Consider the following 21,769-nt stretch of genomic DNA (forward strand, 5'->3'; position numbering starts at 1 on the left):
CGGATTGTTTCCCTTTAAAAAGATGGAAATTGTGAAGATATGCAGGTACCTGGGATAATATTAACACAATAGCAACAACTCAAAATGTAGTGCGAAGTTGCAAACTAAAAAAAACAGAGCTAGTTCTGTCATATACAGTAAGTTAAATAGTCAAGCACAAAAATATTTCAAACATAAAAACAACACTAATAAATATTTTATTGTATCAAGGTGTTCAGAAGGTCTACATTACACAATAGATGCAAACATATTGCAGAGTTTAATTGGGGTATTTGTATGTTGGAAGACTATTCCCAGAGTGTAACATCTAATGAATCAGAATCAGAGGCAGGTTCAATTTTGTCATTTAAAAAAACATTGGACAAGTATATGGACAGGAAAGGAATGGAGGGTTATGGGCTGAGTGCAGATAGATGAGAATAGGTGAGAGTAAGCGTTCGGCACGGACTACAAGGGCCGAGATGGCCTGTTTCGTGCTGTAATTGTTATATGGTTATTTCTTATCACCGACACGTGACATGAAATTTGTTAACTTGGCAGTAGCAGTTCAATGCAATACATAATATAGAAGAGAGAAAAAATAATAATTAAAATAAAATAATAATAAATAAACCAATTACAGTATACATATATTGAATCGATTAAAAACATGCAAAAATTAAATACTGTATATTAAAAAGAAATGAGGTAGTGTCCAAGGCTTCAAAGTCTATTTAGGCTGTAGGCAATTACAAAAATACTGAAATTAAAAACAGCCCATTCACCTCCAGCATTCTAGGCAAGTAATTACACCTTACTGCAGTAGATAGCTTTCTCCTTTAAATCCTTGTTGGTTCTTTCCCTCTATTTGCCATTCAAACTCATCCTTTATGTAGGTATTCTGGACAAGGCTGGAATTTATTTAGCGTTTCTAATTGCATTCATAAATATGGCGGTAAGCTTTCTCTGTTACGGCCGAAGTCCACATAGTGATATTTAGACCCACTGATGAAGGAAGAGTCATATATTCCTCAATTCTGGAATCCGTGTGACTTTGACCGGTGCCATTCCCATGCAGCCTTTGCTCGTCTTTCCAGGTTGGGAATTTTGGAAGCGGTATCACAGAAACGACAGTGTATTTAGTAGATAGTGTGCAGAACAGCCACAGTGCACCACAGGAAGAAGGAAGGACGAGCTACATGGTTCTTGGGAAGTGAGGGTGATGGCCAAGGCAGCATTAATTAGGCATCCCACCTCTACTTGAGAAAGTGGCATTACATTCTCCTTGAATTACTGCACTGTGTGTTCTGGGAGTACTCCTGATTGAACCATTTCTATCTAGATATTACCCATCCCTCATTGCTGAGTTATTTCAGAAGCCAGCCAAAGATCTAAGAAGATAGATTCAGCTCCCCTCTCTTTTAGCTTTTGCTACTTTTTCCTAATTGGAACTTGGTAAATCAGACATCAAATCTCTCTAAATTCCAAATAATCCTTAAGAACAGATGTATTTCCATATTGTTTTTACCTGCAACACTTTGATGTTTGTTGGTTTCTTCAGTAAGATGTGACTTTGGCACACTTTCTATTGAACTCTTGGCATGTTTCCATTCTGAATGAAAAGAACAAAATTACCAGGCAAGGTTAATTCTAATCAAAGTAATACACACAAAATGCGAGAGGAACTCAGCAGGCCAGGCAACATCTATGGAAAAGACTAAATAGTCAAGCTTTTGGGCCAACACCCTTCATGGTGATTAGTAAAAAGAGAGGTGAGAAGTCAGAGTAAGAGGTTGGGGGGAAGGGAGGAAGTACAAGGTAGTGGGTGATAGATGAAACCGGGAGAGGGGGAAGGGTGGAATAAAGAGCTTGGAATTCGACTGGTGAAAGAGATAAAGGGCTGGAGAAGGGGGAATCTGATATCAGAGGACAGAATACCATGGAAGAAAGCGAGGGAGGAGAGGCACCAGAGGGAGGTGATAGGATGGTAAAAGGATAAGTTGAGGGAGGGAAATGGGAATGGGGAATAGAGAAGGAGAGTTGGGGGGGGTCGATTTCTGGAAGTTCAAGAAATCAATGCCCAATTCTTGTTAATTCTAACCATGCAGTTTTCCGGTCCTCAACTCGTGTACAGATCTGCACACAATAAAAAAACTGATGCTGCAATCTGATCAACTACTTTCAGATAAGTTACACATTTTTCTGTTTAGACATTCACATGAACTTGCATTTATTGTCTGTTCCTAATTGTCCACATGGAAGAGATAGGAAACCACTAGAATCAATACAGCACAAGTTCTCTAGTGCTTTATTAGGGTGTTGCTCCGTAACAATCAGGGCCACACTCAATATATACAATGCAGACGAGGGAATAATTTGGAGACAGTGGTGTTCTCTTTTTATAACAAATCTCCAAGTGCTCCGGATATTTCATAGCAGCACAGATCAATCTAACTCAAACCTTCAATATACAAATCTGCCTCCATTTGGCATCCAATTTTTTTCAGTCCTCCTCCTCCACCATCATCCACTATATCACCCTTTGTACTTATCCTTTATTTATTCATCTTTAATTAGCATCCTTCATTATTGAACTCTTCGTACTTCTTGCCACTTGAAAAGATAAGTTTCTGAGGCTGTATGAGCCTTGTAGATCAAATCACGAAGTCCAGGACACATTTTATGACCCTTGCTCACTAATTTTATTCAAAGAATTTGTGTGGCTTGATAGCATTGTTCCTCAGGACTGTTTAGGATAGTTCTAATTCATTGCCAAATAAGTGCTACGATTTTAGGGAGATTGTTTGACTCTTTACTGATATGATTTTCTCTGAGGATCTCTTCCAATTTTAAGAAGGCTGCATTGCTCAGAGCTGGGGCAATTTGACAGTATTTGTGATAATCCATTCAGAGGACATTGGAGAAGCAAAGCAGCAGATAGCTGAGAAACTTTAATATTGTTTAGAATGTATTTGCTGCAAGGTATTAATTTTAGACTGGCTTAAACAAAAGGACAACTGAAGCCAAGTGTACAGCACTTGTATTGACAGGTTAACAGGTCATAGATAGCATTAGAATTTGTGACTGAAGACTCATTCTTATCTGCTGAAACTTGCCTATCATTCTAAAGACCTCGGAGATTTCTCAGTAAATTCTATACCACATTCTTGCATTGTTAAAACTGAAAGACATCTGATTAAGAACAGAATATGTTGACCTTAATTACTTATTCACACGGGATGGCAAATGTGTGTCTAGTTCTTCCAGTGAGAACTGTGCTTACCAAATGGTGTGTAATCTAAAATGGAGCATTTTTAATTCAATGAGAAATGAATTGTTGTGAATACAACAGGCTCAACAGAAGAATGCCTCTGCAACTTCTCTCTATTTTACCTGTATTTGCCCTTTCATCCTGTGTTTGGTCTGGCTTCTTAGCACATTGTGAACTTTCCACATCTCTTACTGGCTTCTTGTCACTGTGGTCTTCAGGAGTGGCTTCTGAGAGAACCAGAATAAATAAAGGCAAGAAAAATCAGTGAATATTCCAAATATTGAGAAGTTTTATGATTATGATCATGATTTTTCAATAAAACAAAGAGTCTGCAGCTTCAAATTCCTGGTCTAAAGGCAGAAAGGATGATTTTTTTGTTTGTAAGGCTATATGAACCGTTGCACTTCTAAGTGTGGCAAGATTTATGCAATTTGCTATTACAAGTCATAAATTATTCTGAATGTGATGTCATTGCTGACTTACAAATTGGCAATATTCAAGTGCATACCTGCCAATGCCAAAAAGAACAATAATGTTTAAGTTGCCAAGCTACACATATCTTTTGGGAGTCATTTCGTAATTGTCTCTGTTGCTCCATCTTAGCAATTGATTCAGCAATGATGCAAAGTACACTGCCTAGACTGGAATTTGTGTCCACAATGTTTCAGAGACATTTATGACAATGTCTACGCTGATGCAACATGATCCTGTTCAGTGAGACTGCTCTTCAGGATACAATCGAAGCCCAGTGAAGAATCCTGGTTGAAGGCTTGCTTGTTGAAGGTCTATAAAATAGGGAGATTAGCTCGCACTAAGACAAACAGCAAGCTCACTTTAATGTGTGATAATAATCTTACTTTCACTTTCATATTTCTTTGAAAGGCTGACTGGAACTTAAAGGTATTCAGCAAACCAATACACAAGAGGGACATTATCTGTTGATGCACTGGAATTGGTATTGATCCAGAATAGACTAAAACTTGATGTAGTTGTCCATGTTTCTTTTTCACTGATCAGCCATCCAGTGGTCCCCACCAATGCGATTCTCAAGCCATTGGAATTCTTCTCCAAACTGGAACTACGAGGTAATCTATAAGGTAGTATGTGCGTGTAGGATTTCAGTGGGTAGGAGGTTTTGATTAGGTCAGGCAAAGTAACTGAAGGTTTTCACATCCTGATGAAACTTTTAAAAAATTTACCAAGTTACATTTTTGAATTTGGAATGTTGCAAGGCCCCCAATCACAAAACAGAGAACACAGAGAATGTTACTGAAATACATGTAAATGAAAAACAAATCTGCATCTTCTCACTATTTTTGCTGTTAAAAGTCTTTTTGTATCATTTCCTTTCGTGCACAATTTGTGACAATCCACAGAGGGAACATTGGGAAGCAAGGACAAAAAGATTGGTTGGCAACTTATTACAACATCTACGAGGCATTCACTGTAAAACTGTCTTAAACAAAAGGGACAGAATCTAGTGGCCAATTCACATACGACACGTTGAATGATCTTAGCTCCTGAACATTTTTCTATGAAACCACAGAAGGAATCTTGAAGCTGATTGGTTATCAAATAAACAGAACTATCAGCTGAATCGAAAGCAGTCTACAGTTCTGTGGTTCCCTGGACATGGAAGCAAAATTTAAACTTCGATGATGCAATTTGTCAGCAGATTGATGAAAGAGGCCCAGGAACCTATCTGGAATAAGAGCAGGTGATTGGAAATCAATCCGAATTCCATTCAACATACTTTAAATAGTTGAGTATGATAAATCTGTCACTTATCAGTGATGATATAATCCCATAAACAATACTGATGCCTTTCTGAAACTTGCTCTTAATCACAGAACTGCACGATAATCAATATTAGAGCCCATAGATAGGTCAAAGTGACAAAAGGCTTTCACTATCCTGCTCAAACACATTTAATATTTGCCGTTCTTTACTATACTATGAGTACTTTAGAGATTTAACAGTAAACTGTGTGTCCACATTGGGAATTTATATTGGGAACATGGTATAGAATCTGGTCACGGATAAAAACAGACAGAACTTGAAGTATACTTGGTCATGTAGGAAGGCAAAGCGTAGGGAGAAAATTTCCTTCCTATTCTCCAAAACCTCGGGTTTCAAATTAAATTGAAAGAGTTCTCAATGTTTAATGTGTCTCTGCAGGGTTTTGTTGAGAACTGAACAGGCATCTGGTAAGGAATGACAAAGTACAAACTCCATAATAGAGTATTTTTGATTATACAACAGATAGGCATGTGCGTGGGGTGGGAGCAGTGTATCAGGCCCAACACAGGCAATTAAGCAATCCTGCTCTTTCCATTTTACCTTTATTCTCTTCTTCAATGTCAATTTCTTTTGGATCCTTGGAGCAATTCACGTCTTGCGCGTTTGTCGGTATCTCATCTTGTCTCCATTTTTCATTCATGGGTTCTAGGGAAACAGAAATAAAACTAAGAATGATTAGCACAGTTCCAAATACAGACATGTTATTAATCAAAATGGTGCCAACTCATAACAATGAACATTCTCTGAAAATATAAAATCTTTGCATAAACATGATTGCTGACTGAACTCTAATCAAGATCCTTTCAAGAACTCAAAAGATTCTGCAGATGCTGGAAATCCAGAGCAACCCACACAAAATAATGGAAGAACTCATGGAGGGAAATAACCATTCGGCGTTTCGGCCGAGACCTTGCATCAGGACTGGAAAGGAAGGGGACAGAAGCCAGAATAAGAAGGTGGGGGAAGAGAAAGGAGTACAAGCTAGAAGGTGATAGGTGAAGCCAGCCAAGGGGGAAAGTGGGTGGGTTAAGTGAAAAGCTGGGAGGTGAGAGGTGGGAAAGGTGAAGGGCTGAAGATGGAAAGTGATAGGAGGGGAGGGTAAGCCATGGGAGAAACGGAAGGAGTGGTGTCACCGGGGGGGAGGTGATGAGCAGCTGGAAAGGAAGGGGTAGGAGAGGAGCCAGAATGGGGAATGGAGAAGAAAGTTGTCTGGAGATTTATTGGCAACTAGACATAAACACAAAACAGGGCTTGACTTGTATAATAGGGAAGATGCAACCAGCTGGACAGTAGTAACTCGAGCACAGGAATCCACCGAGAGAAAGAGCAGCAACATGAATTAGTTCCCACCTCTGTTCAAAACTGTTTCACTAATTTGTATGTTAATCTTGTAAAAACTCAGCAGAAAAGCAGTGTCTATAAAGAGTATTGATGCTACTCTGAAGCCAATTAAATGTTCTACCAAATTGCTGAACTTCATGGAAAATAACAGAGCACAGTCCTGAACCAGATATCAACCAATTAACTGGCTTTACTTACATTCAGGGGCGTGACCAAAATTTCTATCATCTTCAGCTAAAGCTTTCTCATTATTTCCCCATCTGTAATACGTTATGATTACTTTAATCAAAGGTAACTTTCAACCAGATAGCAGTGTGCAGATTGCTTGGTAATGCAAGGCGGCGAAAAAAAAGGTGAGAATATCCTCCCTGCTCTTCCCATCCACAGTCTTAAAATGAGATTGACAGAGATCTCAGCATCAAACATGTCTACATTCTTCTAAGTGGAACTCCTGGTGAGCAATGAGAAAGCATACCAGTGTATTTCTGAGTATGCGAGAGATGGGGGTACGGGAGATGTGAGCACAGGGAATAAAGCTCAAAGACTGGCCCTGCAGCTCCTCTCCATCTTACCTTCATTATCCTCGTCAACTTCAAATTCCTTTGGATTCTCGGAACTTTCTGAGTCTTGTTCATCAACCAATGGCTTCTCATCAGATCTCTCTTTACCATTTAGAGGTTCTGAGGAAACTGGTGGAATATAGATAAGAATCATCAGTGATCATTCCAAATAGAGAGAAGGCTTATTCAAAAGATGGAAAAAAAAACACTTGCAATGATGAAAAAGCTTAGTGAAAGTTGAAATCTTTGTTAAAAAAAAAAGACAGTGTTCTTGGTAAAGCTGTGATGAGGCCTGGTTTACAACAGGTTACTAGTGAGTAGCTGGCTCTTGAAACACTGTCAACACCACCTTCCATCAGACTGCTGGGGTTTGAGAACAGACCGAAGGAATGGTAATTAGCTGAGTTGAGTAAATCCAGCACTTTGTGAACAGGACATACCAGACAATTTTCCACAATGACAGTGTTGCAACCGTACCGGAACAGCTTTCTAGAGGCACAGGTCTTCACAGGTAAGACTGGAGTGATGTCTGAACCCCTATCCTTCATGCTCCTTGCTGATTCTTGATATCACATGCAGTGAATCAAATTGCCTGGGGTCAGGCATCTGTGATGTTCATATTTGATTAACCAGAAAGATAAATGAATCAAAGACGGCAGGCAGACAAGCAGCAAGCTCGCTTTCACCATCTACAATCATAAAGTCATTTAATGTTGACTGGAGTTTGTATATTAAGTGATTAAACAGGATGTGCATTATCTCACTTGCAGAATTGCTGGCTAGACTTATGATGGTTTAGCAGATGCAGTTTGCAGCTAGGATCAGAGAATCGCACTAAAGCAAGTATGAGGTCTACAACTTTATTGTTGAGTGCTTCTATCGAGGTAATACTGTAAAGGCAGGCATCTGTAAGTATAAATACTGCAAAGAATTGTGCTTGGTGACGTAAAAAGGGATGAGAATGTTCTCCCTGCTCTCCCAAACTTTGGGTTTCAAATGAGATTGACATGAACTTCAGAATTAAACATAGGGCACCATTCTTCTGCTGAGAATTCTGCATGGCATCTGGTGAGGAATCGGAAAGCACATACTCCATACTGCAGTATTTTTGATTAAATGAGAACTGAATAGACAAGAGACCCAACACAGGGAATGCCGTGCAACTCCTCTCCATTTTACCTTCATTATCTGCTCCGACTTGAAGCTCTTTTGGATGTTTGGAACACTCCGCGTCTTGTGCATCCCTCACTGGCAAACTGTTAAATCTCCCATTCTCATTGATAGGTTCTAATGGGGGAAAGAAAGAATCAGAGGCAGGTTTATTATCACCAGCATGTGTCATGAAATGTGTTAATATTGCAGCAGCAGGACAATGCAATGCATGATAATGTAGAAAGAAACAAAATAAATGTAAATATGTATGTATATTAAATAGTTAGATTAAAAATAGTGCAAAACAGAAATAATAAAGAAGTGATGTGGTGTTAATGGGTTCAATACCCATTTGGGAATCATATGGCAGAGGGGAAGAAGCTGTTCCTGAATTGCTGAGTGTGTGCCTTCAGGCTTCTGTACCTCCTTCCTGACAGTAACAATGAGAAGAGGGCACGCGCTAGGTGGGTGCACACACTCAGCGATTCTGGAACAGGGGCCACTGTGATGCCAACTCTGAGTGAACTGCGGAAGTCAGCAGCGGCAACTCGAGATGAAGTTTACGGATCCACAATCTTTAAGCTCTTGCACAAAAAGGGGATTTATGAAAGAGTGGCAAGGAAGAAGCCTTGGTTTAAAAAAAAACAAAGAGCAGATCCTTGTCCTTAAAGACTTTGCAAAGTGTCACTTAGAAGACACTGTAAAGATGTGGAAACAGATCTTGTAGTCAGATGAGACCGAAGCGGAATTTTTTGGCCTCAACACTAAGCAGTACATGTGGCATAAATTAACAGTATGCATCAGCCAGGTAACACCATCCCTACTGTAAAGTATGCTTTACAGCAGCAGGAATTGGAAATCTGGTCAAGATTCATGGGAAGGTGAACGCTGCCAGAAAGCTTAAACTGGGGAGGAAGTTGGTCTTTCAGCAGGACAATGACCCAAAGCACACTGCCAGAGCGACCATGGAGGGCTTCAAATGAAAAAAATTGATGTCCTTGAGTGGCCCAGTCAGAGTCCTGACTTTAACCCAATTGAATATCTCTGGCAAGACCGCAAGACTGCTGTCCACTGCCACTCCCTAACTAACCTGGCACAGCCTGGGCAGTTTTTCAAGAAGGTATGGGCAAATCTTGCTCCATCACGCTGTACAAAGTTGGTAGAAGAAGGTATGGGCAAATCTTGCTCCATTACGCTGTACAAAGTTGGTAGAGACTGATCCAAAAGACTACGGGCTGTAACAGCAGTGAGAGGTGGTTCAACTAAATACTGAGCAAAGGGGGGTGAATACCTTTGAACTGCCAATATTTCAGTTTTTGAATTTTTAGTTTTCATGTTGTACAATTCTCCAATTTTTTGGGCTCTGCTGTGGAAAAAAAGAGCATGTGATGCACAGTTAAAAATTCACAGTGAAATTGATCAAAATCCTTGGGTGAAATACTCCTAGTCCCATGGGAAGATAGCTTGGAGGAGGCCTTTGAAAAGAAGCTCTCCAAGTACGCAGGACTGGTCAGCAACTGTCAGCAGGCTGGATGGAGAGCGAGGTGTCTCCCAGTGGAGGTTGGTTGTAGGGGATTTGTAGCCCGTTCCTTAGTTAGAGCCTTCAGCATTTTGGGCATCGCGGAAGAGAGGAAGAGGAGAGCCATCCGCAGTACCACTGATGTGACAGAGAGGGCCTCAAGATGGCTGTGGCTCAAAAGAGGGGAGCCATGGAGTCATAAGTAGCTAGCCATCTGGACACAAGCTGGGGTCTGATCAGCCCCAACTGGGTCACCTGGAGGAAGTTGTATGATGTTGAAAGACCCGAAACTCCCGATGATTCCAGGAACATCACTGAAGAAGTGTCCAGAAGCATCAATAGATGTATGTACACAAGTGGGACGCCAGCACAACGCTTTCCCGCCGCTGCCCGTAAGGAACGTACGTTCTCCCCATGACCGCGTGGATCTCCTCCCACAGTCCAAAGACATACCAGTTTGCTGACTGTTCATCGACAGAACTAGATTAAGAAACTCACTACATAACTCGTAATTAATCAAAACTCGCACTTTATTGTCTCTGCACAAACAACAACGTAACTATGTTGAGCCCAGGCCACAACTGAGATTATGACTTCTACTGTGCCCTTTGTACCAATACTCACTCAGAGCACTTCTCCAATTTACAACACAGAACTAGGAGATGACCGATCCTTCTTCTCCCAGCCCCTGGCGTGGGGGTTCTTCCTTACGATTGTGGGTCTCTGGAGAGAGTTATCGCTGATAGCACAATCAAAGTGTCCACTTCTATATTATTCCTTACCAATTCAAATGTTATATTCCAATGTCATTGGCTATAAGTCACATGTCTGACCTTTAACACCTTTTTATTGCCTCTTGTTCCCAGCCTACATCCACCTATTGCCCTCTTCCCAGCAAGTGACAATCGGTAACGTATGGCTCTCTGTTCTCACTCAGCAACCAGCTTGAATCACACAAAACAGGTTCAGACCCTAACAGTCAAAAACTTGCATGTTATATCCAACCAAAGAACACATCACAAGTAACTTCTTATTTGGAAATGATCCCTCGTTCAGCAGATTACTTGAGGCACCATTGTGTCAACTTTAAAACACCGATCAAGCCAAGCGAATGATTCACAAAATGGGGTGTACAGTATCTTCATAAAATGGCAGCCTCCATCTTCTCCCTCATGGCAAGAACAAAGGCAATTGGTCTGTCTGCTTCACTGTCCTTCATTCGTCTTCCCTATTTTAAATCAAGTTCCGGTTTAGCATCGCAGGCACAGCCATCCCAACCATCACAGAAAAGCCAGTCAAGAGCTTAGGCAAAGTTTTTGACAGCTCTTTAAGGGACACATTATCCATTCAGGCAACCTGCACCGAGTTGGATGGCTGGCTGAAATCTGTGGACAAGTCTGGCCTACCTGGGAAGTTTAAAGCCTGGGTGTATCAGCATGGCATTCTTCCCAGAATCCTGTGGCCCCTCCTCGTCTATGCAGTTCCGATCTCGACAGTCGAAACCTTAGAGAGGAGGGCTAGCAACCACCTCAGGAGATGGCTGGGGCTGCCAAAGAGCCTGAGCAGCATCGCACTCTATGGACACCACAACAAACTGCAACTGCCCTTCAAATCCTTGGAGGAAGAATTCAAGGTAACAAGAGCCAGAGAAGCGTTACAGTATAGGGACTCAAGTGACCCGAAGGTGGCTAGAGCAGGGATCCAAGTAATTACTGGCAGGAAGTGGAGGGCAGAGGAAGCTGTTCAGGAGGCAGAGGCGAGGCTGCGTCACAGGAGGCTGGTGGGAGTGGTCACACAAGGCCGAGCTGGGCTAGGATCCTTTCCAACTCCCCAAATGGACATCAGAGGGAAGGAAAGGCGTCGTCTAGATCAGGAGGAGGTGAGAGCAGTAGTAGAGAAGACGAGAGCCTGCAAGGCGTTGGGAATGAAGCAACAGGGAGCTTGGAGAAGATGGGAGAATGCAGTTGAGAGGAAAGTGACCTGGGCTGATCTTTGGAAAGCCGAACCACACCGCATCCAATTCCTCATCCAGGTAGTGTACAATGTGCTTCCAAGCCCATCAAACCTGCACACATGGGGCAAGGCAGAGTCATCTGCGTGCCCACTGTGCTCCAAGCGAGGAACCCGGGAGCACATCCTCAGCGGCTGTGCAAGGGCACTTGGTGAGGGACGGTACAGGTGGAGGCATGATCAGGTCCTGAAGACCATCGCTGAAGCCGTCAGTGTAGGCGTTGAGTGGGCAAAGCGGTCCCCACCCTGCAAGCAGACCATTGTCTTTGTCAGAGCTGGGGAGCAGCCAATACCTGCCAAAAGAACATCTGCAGGCATTCTGACCTCTGCAAGGGACTGGCAGCTGTTGGTGGACCTCGAAGAGCAGCTGAAGTTCCCCCACCATATCGCAGCCACCACCCTGTGACCAGACATTGCCCTAGTGTCTGAGTCGACTAAGCAAGTGGTGCTGCTGGAGCTGATAGTCCCATGGAAAGATAGCTTGGAAGAGGCCTTTGAAAGGAAGCTCTCCAAGTATGCAGGACAGGTCAGCAACTGTCAGCAGGCTGGATGGAGAGCGAGGTGTCTCCCAGTGGAGGTTGGTTGTAGGGGATTCGTGGCCCGTTCTTTAGTTAGAGCCTTCAGCATTTTGGGCATCGAGGGAGCGGGGAAGAGGAGAGCCATCCGCAGTACCACTGATGCGGCAGAGAGGGCCTCAAGATGGCTGTGGCTCAAAAGAGGAGAGCCATGGAGTCATAAGTAGCTAGCCATCTGGACACAAGCTGGGGTCTGATCAGCCCCGGCTGGGTCACCTGGAGGAGGTTGTATGATGTTGAAAGACCCGAAACACCCGATGATTCCAGGAACATCACTGAAGATGTGTCCAGAAGCATCAATAGACGTATGTACACAGAAATCCACCATGGCCAACAGGTTAGTCGATGAATTGGTGATTGTAAACTGTCCCGAGATGAGATGAGGGTTAAATTGGGAGTTGCTGGGCGGTGCGCCTCGAAGGGCCGGAAGGGCTGACTTCACGCTGCATCTCAATAAAATAAAATAAAATTTTAAAAATGGCATGAACAAAGGGTTGGGGGCTGACCAGTTTTTCAAGGCACTGTATATAAAATAATACATACAATTCATACACGCCATTATCTAGCAATTCAAATCTACTTAATTCCTTCTACTCCACTTATATCACTGCATGTTCTAATGTTTCAGTTACTACTGCCTTTGTACTTGTGTTTAGTTTTGCTTTACAGCTTGAAACACGACAGGTCCAACATCCATTCTGTTCAACTGTGACCGTGTTCCTCACAAACACACATCTCACCACTTTACCATTCTCAGAAGTGGGCTCCACCTGCGAGATTTCCCCTGGCCTCTGGTTGTATCCACACTCTTCATTTGGGCTTTCTGAAATAAAGACAATATTAATTAACTTTAATTCATACAAAAAGTTACTAAGCAAAATAATTCTCTTCATTACGATAGGACAATGTACCTTTAAATGTTGTTTTACTCACAGGATATGGGCTGCCTTTCTTTAACCGCTGCAGTGGGTATAACTAAGATTTATTTCCAAGTTGGAGCAATTTGTCATTTGGTTCTCCCATGCAATTGCAAACCTCGTCTTTTAGGTGGTAAAGGTTGGGAATGAGGAAGGACTCTTTTGAAATTGGATTGATTTTGACCTTGGAAAAATATATTTTTCCACACTCTCCAATAGGGAAGATGTGCTTCTGTTGGAAAAGTGACTCCAAATTAATGACACTAGTTTTCTTAACAGAAAAATATTACATGCATGAGATGTTTGTGATCATGTTGCCTCATTGATTGGCTCTAAGAGGATATTTTACACTTTGTTATGATAAACAGTGTGAAAGCAGCAAGAGCAAGACCGAATGATTGGGGGGGAAGGGAGGGAGGGAGAGACAGACAGACAGACACACACACACACAACCTCGCAGCTCACTGCTGTCTGGGTGGAGCTTGCACATTCTTCCCATGACTGCATGGGTCAGCTCTGGTTCCAACGACCCTGGATGCCTTCACACCACAAATTACATGGCCTCTAGCCTCTGGCTCCAGTCTGGACCTCGGCCACCACCAGCTCAAGGCCAAGAACTTCCTTGCTGCTGCTGGGCCCCAGGCTTCCCTTCCCCCACTACCAATCTCCAACCCCGGGTCTCTCAGGCTCCCCTGTCACCTCTTAGATTCTCAGAGCCTCCATCTTCCTCGGACACCCCAACCCTCCCCCTCCTCTGAAGCCACCAACTCTCCTCCTCCCTTTAATCCCAGCTCTAATACCTGCCGTGTCTTCACCATTCCCTCTGACCCTCCCCTTTCTGAGGTGGAATGTTCTGTTCTCAGCAAGAGTCTTACCTTCATCCTCCTTCGCCCACACCTCAGTGAGTACCACACCTGCCACGACACCGAGCTCTTCTTCCGCGATCTCTGTCTCCGAGCCCACATCTTTGACAAGGATTCACCACCCCACACCGATGACCCCTTCCCCCATCTTCAATTCTCCTTCCCTTCTTGGACACCCTGTTCTGGATCTTTTCATCTCGAATTGCCGACATCAACCGACTGGACTTCAGCACTCCTCTCTCCCCATCAGAACACACTGCCCTCCATCAAACCTGCAGACAAAGGGGGTGCCGTTGTAGTCTGGCAGACTGACCTCTACCTTGCTGAGGCCAGGCAGTAACTCTCAGACACCTCCTCTTGCTTACCCCTTGAAAAGGACCCACCCCAATTTTCATCAGAAAATTGTCTCCAATACCATCACTAAGCTCATCAACTCTGGAGAACTCCCATCCATTACCATCAAACTTCTCATTCCCTTATCCGGCACTGCTCGTTTCTACCTCCTACCCAAGATCCACAGCCTGACTGACCAGGTAGGCCCATTGTCTCTGCCTACTCCTGCTCCACTGGAATTGCACCAACTTCATTCTATCTCACCTACATCCGCAACACTTCACAAACTCTCAATCTCCTCAACAACGTTCAATTCCCTGGCCATGACCGCCTCATTTTCACCATGGACATCCAGTCCCCATACACTTCTAATCCCCATCAGGAAGGCCTTAAAGTCCTCCACTTCTTTCTCAACAAAGAATCCAACCAGTTCCCCTTCACCACCACCTTCCTCCGTCTGCCACAGCTGGTCCTCATGCTCAATAATTTCTCCTTTGGCTCCTCCCACTCCATGACGTTGATGACTGCATTGGTGCTGCTTCATGCACCCATGCTGAGCTCATCAATTTCATCAACTTTGCCTCTCACCCACCCTGCCCTGAAATTCACTTGGTCCATTTCTGACACCTCCTTTCTTCGATCACTCCATCTCCATCTCTGGAGACAAAATGTCTACTGACATCTTCTATAACCCTAACGATTCCCACAGCTATCTTGACTATACCTTTTTCCACCCTGTCTCCTGTAAAAATCCTATTCCCTTTTCTCAGTTCCTTTTTCTCTGCTGCATCTGTTCCCAGGATGGGGCTTTCCCTCCCAGGACATCAGAGATGTCCTCCTTCTTCAAAGAACGGGGTTTACCTCCCTCCACGTTGACGCTGCTCTCACCCGCATCTCCTCCATTTCCCAGACATCTGCGCTCACCACATCTTCCCACCACCTTAACAGTTCCTCTCATCCTTACCTACTTTGTGAGGCTCCGCATCCAACACATCATTCTCCGCAACCCCTGCCATCTTTAGCAGGTTGCTACCATCAAACCTCCCCTCCACTCTCTGCTTTCTGCAGGTATTGCTCCCTCTGTGATTCCTTTGTCATTCATCCCTCCCCACTAATCTCTGTCCTGACATGGAAAGCAAGAGAAATACTATACCTGCCCATTCACCTCCTCCCTCACCTCTATTCAGGGCCCCAAACAGTCCTTCCAGGTGAGGCAACACTTCTCCTGTGAATCTGCTGGGGTCGCCTATTGTGTCCAGTGCTCCCAATGTGGCTCCCTCTACATTGGTGAGACCCAACATAATTGGGCGATGCCTTTGTCCAGCGCCTCAGCTCCGTCTGCCAAAAGCCGAATTTTCTGATGGCCAACTATTTTAATCCCTATTCCAATTCCTGTTTTGAAAGTGTTGGTCCATTGTCTCCTCTTCTGTCATGATGAGGCCACTCTTGGGGTAGAGCAGCAACTCTTCAGATTCTGTCTAGGTAGCCTCCATCCTGATGGCAGGAACATCCATTTCTCCTTCCAGTAATTTTTCCCTCCACCTTTTCCAGTTCTTCTATTCCCTCTTATCTCTTCTCTTCACCTGCCTATCAGCTCCCCCTGGTACCCCTCCTTCCTCCTATGGTCCACTCTCCTCTCCTATCAGATTCCTTCCTCTGCAGCCCTTTACCTTTCCCACCCACCCAGCTTTGCCAATCACCTTCTGGCTAGTCCTCCTTCCCCTCCCCCACCATTTTATCTGTTTCTTTCCCCCTTACTTCGGAGTACTGAAGAAGGGTCTTGGACCAAAAATTCAAGTCTTGGTCACAAGGCTGCTACACGCCACAAGAGCAGTCTGGACAAACTTGTTGCTGTAATCTCAAAGGGAAGCAGTCAATGGAGGGCAGCTACAATAAATACCGATCACAAGTTCAGCATACGTGAGACAAAAAGCAAAGTTCAAATTGATAAAATCATTATTGGGAAGGGATTTCCTCCTACGAATAGCAAAGCCCAAACTAAAGATAGATGTTCAGTTTGAACTAATTTTGGAATCAGAACCAAATCACTGGTGGATAAATTACACGGCCGAGGAGCAGCTCATCACGGTGACCGAAAAAGGAGCTGACTTGGTCATTTAGAAAAGGGCAAAACAGTAAAAGAAAAATAATAAAAGTAGAAGCAAAAGTATTGGCTTACACAAGGAATAAGTAGATGAGTGAAGTGTATCTTATGATAAATAGCAGAAGTAAGGTTCTGTTGACCAGGAAAGCAAAGTACAGGAGAGAATTATAATAGCTACGATGCAGGCTCAGAGTCAAAAATCTTCAATTGTTCTATTAAAAAATTGAAGTGCTAATGTTAGCCCATGATGTGGGGTATAGTTAGGGTAAATGCAAGCAGGCTTTTTCCATGTTGGGTGGGAAGACAACTAGAAGTCATGGGTTAAAGGTGAACAGTGAAAAGTTTAAGGGGCACATGAGGGCAAACTTCTTCACTCAAGGACCATGAGCGTGTGGGACGAGCTGCCATGCAGGTGGTGCATGTGAGCTCGATTTCAAAACTTAAGGGAAGTTTGGGTAGGTACATGGATGGTAGGGGTATGGAGGGCTGTGGTCCTGGTGCAAGTCAATGGGAGGAGGCAGTTTAAATGGTTCAGTATGGATTGGATGGGCAGAAGGGTCTGTTTCTGTGCTGTACTTCTCTATGATTCCATTCAGCCTGTTGAGTCTCACCAGCTCTTTGCAAAAAACAAGTCATCTTAACACACTCTCCCACCCAGTGCCCTTGGCTCCACATCATATTTCCTATCAATATACCACAATTGAATCCAGCTTCACTACCACCATGTAGTGAATCGCAGACTTAACTATTCACTGTAAGAACATTCTTCTTTATTTTTTTGTTTCGCCAATCACCTTTGTAGTTGGAAAAGCATGAGTTATTAGGAAAATATTTGTCAAAGGTAAACTATTTCTGACAAGAGACGTAACTCTATGATGAAGCAACTGAAAAGAAAAGGCAGTGGATATATGCATCCACTTCAAAAAAAGCATACAGTACTGTCCAAAATCTTAAAACACATTATGTATAGACAGGGTGCCTGAGACTGCTGCATGGTACTATAGTGATTTTATATATTGCACTGTACTGCTGCCACAAAAAAAAAACTTCATGACCAATGTGAGTGATGATAAACGTGATTCTGATGTGGGTCTTTATTGTGGTCTGAGAATGGGAAGGGGGCAGGGAGAGGGGAAACATGGTTGGGAAAGGGGGAAGGGAGAGGGGAGAGAGCAGGAAAATACCAGAGAGACATTCTGCAATGATCAGTAAACTAATTGTCTGTAATCAATTGACTTTGCCTGGTGTCTTAGGGCTGGGTGTGTCTGCACCCACACCACCCCCTACCCCTGGCACTTCCTCTCTTCCACCTGTTCCACACCCTTCCCATGGCACTCCACCCTCAGCATTCCCAACATTCGCCAGACTCTCAAACTCGCTATCCATTCCATGTTGACAAATACAGTACAGGCACCCTAGCTATATACACACACACACACACACACACACACACACACACACACACACACACACACACACAGACATATATATATATATACATACATATAGAAAGTAGCAGTAGCAGTGCAATGCAATATATGATAATATAGAAAGAAAAAGTAAATCAAATTACAGTAAGTATATATATGTATATTAAATAGTGCAAAAACAGAAGTAATATATATTATACAAAAGTCAGGTAGTGTTCACGGGTTCAATGTTTATTTAGGAATCGGATGGCAGAGGGGAAGAAGCTGCTCCTGAACCGCTGAGTGTGTGCCTTCAGGCTTCTGTACCTCCTTCCTGACTGTAACCACAAGAGGGCATGCCCTGGGTGATGGGGGTCCTTAATAATAGACTTTGCCTTTTTGAGGCACCACTCCTTGGCCATGTCTTGGATACTACTACCCAAGATGGAGCAGACTAATTTTATAACTTTCTGTAGCTTCCTTCGGTCCTGTGCAGTAGCACCCATCCATACCAGACAGTGATGCAGCCTGTCAGAATGCTCTCCACAGTACATCTATAGAAGTTTTTCAGTGTTTTAGGTGACAAACCAAATCTCCTCACACTGCTATCTTGCCTTCTTTACAGCTGCATCACTATGTTGGGACCAGGTTAGATCCTCAGTGATACTGACACCCAGGAATTTGAAATTGCTCACTCTCTCCGTTTCTGATCACTATGAAGATTGGTATGTGTTCCTTCGTCTTTCAGAGGTCCACAATCATCTCTTTGGTCTTACTGATGCTGAGTGCAAGGTTGTTGCTGTGACACCACTCAACGAGCTGGTATATCTCGCTCCTGTACGCCCTCTCGTCTCCATCTGAGAATCTACCAACAATGATTGTATTGTCAGCAAATTTATAGATGGTATTTGAGCTATACCGAGCCACACAGTCATGGGTATAGAGAGAGTAGAGCAGTGGGCTAAGCCCTCACCCCTGAGGCGCGCCAGTGTTGATCGTCAGCAAGGAAGAGATATCATCATCAATCTGCACAAACTGTGGTCATATGGTTAGGAAGTTGAGAATCCAATTGCAGAGGGAGGCACAAGAGGCCCAGGTCCTATAAGCTTATCAATCAGGACTGTAGGAATGATGATGTTAAACACTGAGCTACAGTTAATGAACAGCATCCTGACACAGGTGTTTGTATTGTCCAGGTGACCTAAGGCCATATGAAGGGCCATTGAGATTATGTCTGCTATAGACCTATTGTGGCAATAGGCAAATTGCAATGGGTCAAGGTCCTTGCGAAGGCAGGAGTTCATTGTAGTCATGACCAACCTCCCAAAGCATCTCATGACCATCGATGTGAGTGCTACCGGGCGATAGTATGGTTGTGGATGGATTTCTGTTTAGACCAGAGCATAACTGGCAGTGGCTTTCCACAGGGTCAATTTTTGGTAAGTATTTTCAACTGTTAAAAATGAGCTGGTGTGGGTGCAATAATTGCAGATGATATACGAAAAATTAGCAAAGAGGTAGAAATTAAGAAGAAGTTTCTTATTGGCTTAAGGAGAAAATGAGCAAATGTTTGCACAGAGGAAGCTGGTTGTGATTGCTAGAGCTTAACTATCACATCTAAGGACCATGAACCCCTGGCGCACACAAAAATTATGTTGGCGCACGGCTTACAGTGCCACCCCTTGATTCAATAACTGCACCCAGAATAAAAAGATACATAATAATAATCTTTACTAACAAATCAATTTTTACAGGAAATGTCTCAGGCAAGCTAGACAGTCTTGAGAACACATGACATTGGATAATATGCTTTGAAACCCTTGCACACCTGGTGTACACATCAAGATTTGGACAGTAAATGGTTGGGCCTCTTGGTGTTGGCTTCGCTCTGCTTATATTTTTTCTTCTGTTGTTCGTGAGTGCACACTAGATATTCATCTTTGAACAGGTTTTCTAAAATGTTTCATTTACTTAATCTGTCTCTGTTACATTTTATTAATAGTAAAACAATGAATACAGGCAAATAAGTAACAGGGATCATCCTTTCTTCTTAAAAAGTTACATAATTATTGTTACTAATTCATTAATTAATGATAACCCTGGTCAAAGTTACCAGGAGAATTTACATACGTAGAATCAAAGTACGTAGGAGAATTTTTAAAAGCATATTGTCAGTTCGGGCATTTGCTCTCAAACTTGCCACTCTTGTCCGAGGACAACACTGCTACGGATCTCCAAGGCAGTAACCCGGGCACAACCCAAAATCATTTTGTGCCGCTTCCTCAATGACGTACAGGCTCCATTCCATTTCACTCACCACCCTGACTTTAAAATATCCTTCTTTGTCACTGCGCATAATGCCCAGAACTTCCTCCCCAACACTGTGAGCACGTCTTAACCAGGAAAGTTAATGCATTTCAAGAGACAGCTACAACTGGCTTCTTAAAAATATTAGAAAAGGACATATAAATGCTGGCAATACTGACAACACCAAGGTGCTGAGTTAAAAAAGATGCAATTCAATGCAGAGTAATGCGGCACGATGCACTTTGGGAGAATTAGTAATGGAAAGTTAGTATATTATAAATGACATAATTCTGAGAAACTGTTGGTGAATGGAGACAACAGAAGTAGAAATTGTGCTAATTTTGCTGATAATCTGCAGTAACGTGTTGTGGCTCTGTACATACACCTTATACTGTATTGCCTACCCGATTTGCTTCAGTCAGACACCCAAGTCCTTACAGTCACCTCACTTCAGATCTTCCCTATTGTGTACATTAATCTATCCTTAAAGGTGATAAAACAAATTGAAAATTTGAATTTATAGATGTAGGAATAAACTATAAAAGACACAACAATCAGGTCAGAACTTTGTAAATCCCTCTGGACAGCACACCAAGAAAGACGCTTCAGACTTGGAAAGCCAGTTCACTGGGAATGAAGAACATCTGTTACAAGGAGTTTAAAAAGTAAGAACAACTAGTCCTGAGGCAAACAGAAAAAATCTGCAATGAGAGAAAATCTGCAATGCTGTAAATCCAAGCAACACACACAAAATACTGGAGGAACTCAGCAGGCCAGGCAGCATCTATGGAAAAGAGTCCTGAGGCAGAAGTTTATGAGATTTTCCAACAGAGAAAAATTATTTCTCCAGGGGAACTGTGGCAAACCAATAACTTCAAATCATTGTCAAAAAGGGTAAATGAAGAGATTTTCTGCAAACACCTCCTCCAAGTTTCTTATAATCAGGAACATCCCACCTTTAAAAGTGATGATTAATAATCCATTGGTCAATTTAATATGTGAATTAAATGGTAGTTCTGGTCGAGGAATTTACAGACTAACATAAATAGTGTGGGAGCATGACTTTTTTTAACAAACTCATGGGTGACTGGCATTCTTCTATGTTGTATGTATTTATAAGTTTACGTTTAGCTAAAAGAGCAGTAGCTCTTCTACATAAGGCAGCTAATACTGGATACTATGTATCATCCATGCCACGTAATTCAGGAAAAAAACAGGAATGTGCAAACCAAATGCTTGTGCTGACTAGTTAATCAGCCCACTGCATTCAGAAGCATTAATTCCGCAATAAACATCTATTTTCCACATTCAATCAGGCCAACTGTACAAAACAAATGTTACCAGTTTCTTATATTATAGGTCGCTTTACTTTCACTAGTCGTAACGATCGATAAATTGCGGACATTGTAACGGGGAGGCACCTTGGCCGGTATGTAGAGCGGGCGGTGAGGGCACTTGTTCAACTCTGAGAGCTTTATAAACTCTTGAGAAACTTATGGGTCCCGACAGGGGATCACTTCATTTCCCTTCACCGTCACACCTGAAATAACACCCATGCAAAAATTCGTCCCGCAGGGTTTCCAACATAACTACATAATTTATTTTAACAATACTAACTCCCCAACACTT

At 42.9% G+C, this 21,769-nt stretch overlaps 1 protein-coding gene across 1 annotated transcript in view; it reads right to left on the reverse strand.

Moving 5' to 3' along the window:
* The window catches only part of LOC140206120 (uncharacterized), a 112,571-nt gene that overhangs the window by 90,525 nt on the left and 277 nt on the right, over positions 1–21,769 (reverse strand). The window contains exons 2-7 of the mRNA XM_072274305.1: positions 12,956–13,030; positions 8,131–8,238; positions 6,964–7,080; positions 5,591–5,695; positions 3,373–3,477; positions 1,508–1,591 (exon numbers count right to left, since the gene is read on the reverse strand). Of these exons, the coding sequence (XP_072130406.1) occupies positions 1,508–1,591; positions 3,373–3,477; positions 5,591–5,695; positions 6,964–7,080; positions 8,131–8,238; positions 12,956–13,030 (594 nt within the window). The remainder of the gene's footprint in view (positions 1–1,507; positions 1,592–3,372; positions 3,478–5,590; positions 5,696–6,963; positions 7,081–8,130; positions 8,239–12,955; positions 13,031–21,769) is intronic.

Source organism: Mobula birostris, chromosome 12 (assembly GCF_030028105.1).
Source record: "Mobula birostris isolate sMobBir1 chromosome 12, sMobBir1.hap1, whole genome shotgun sequence".
NCBI classification, from domain to species: Eukaryota; Metazoa; Chordata; class Chondrichthyes; order Myliobatiformes; family Myliobatidae; genus Mobula; species Mobula birostris.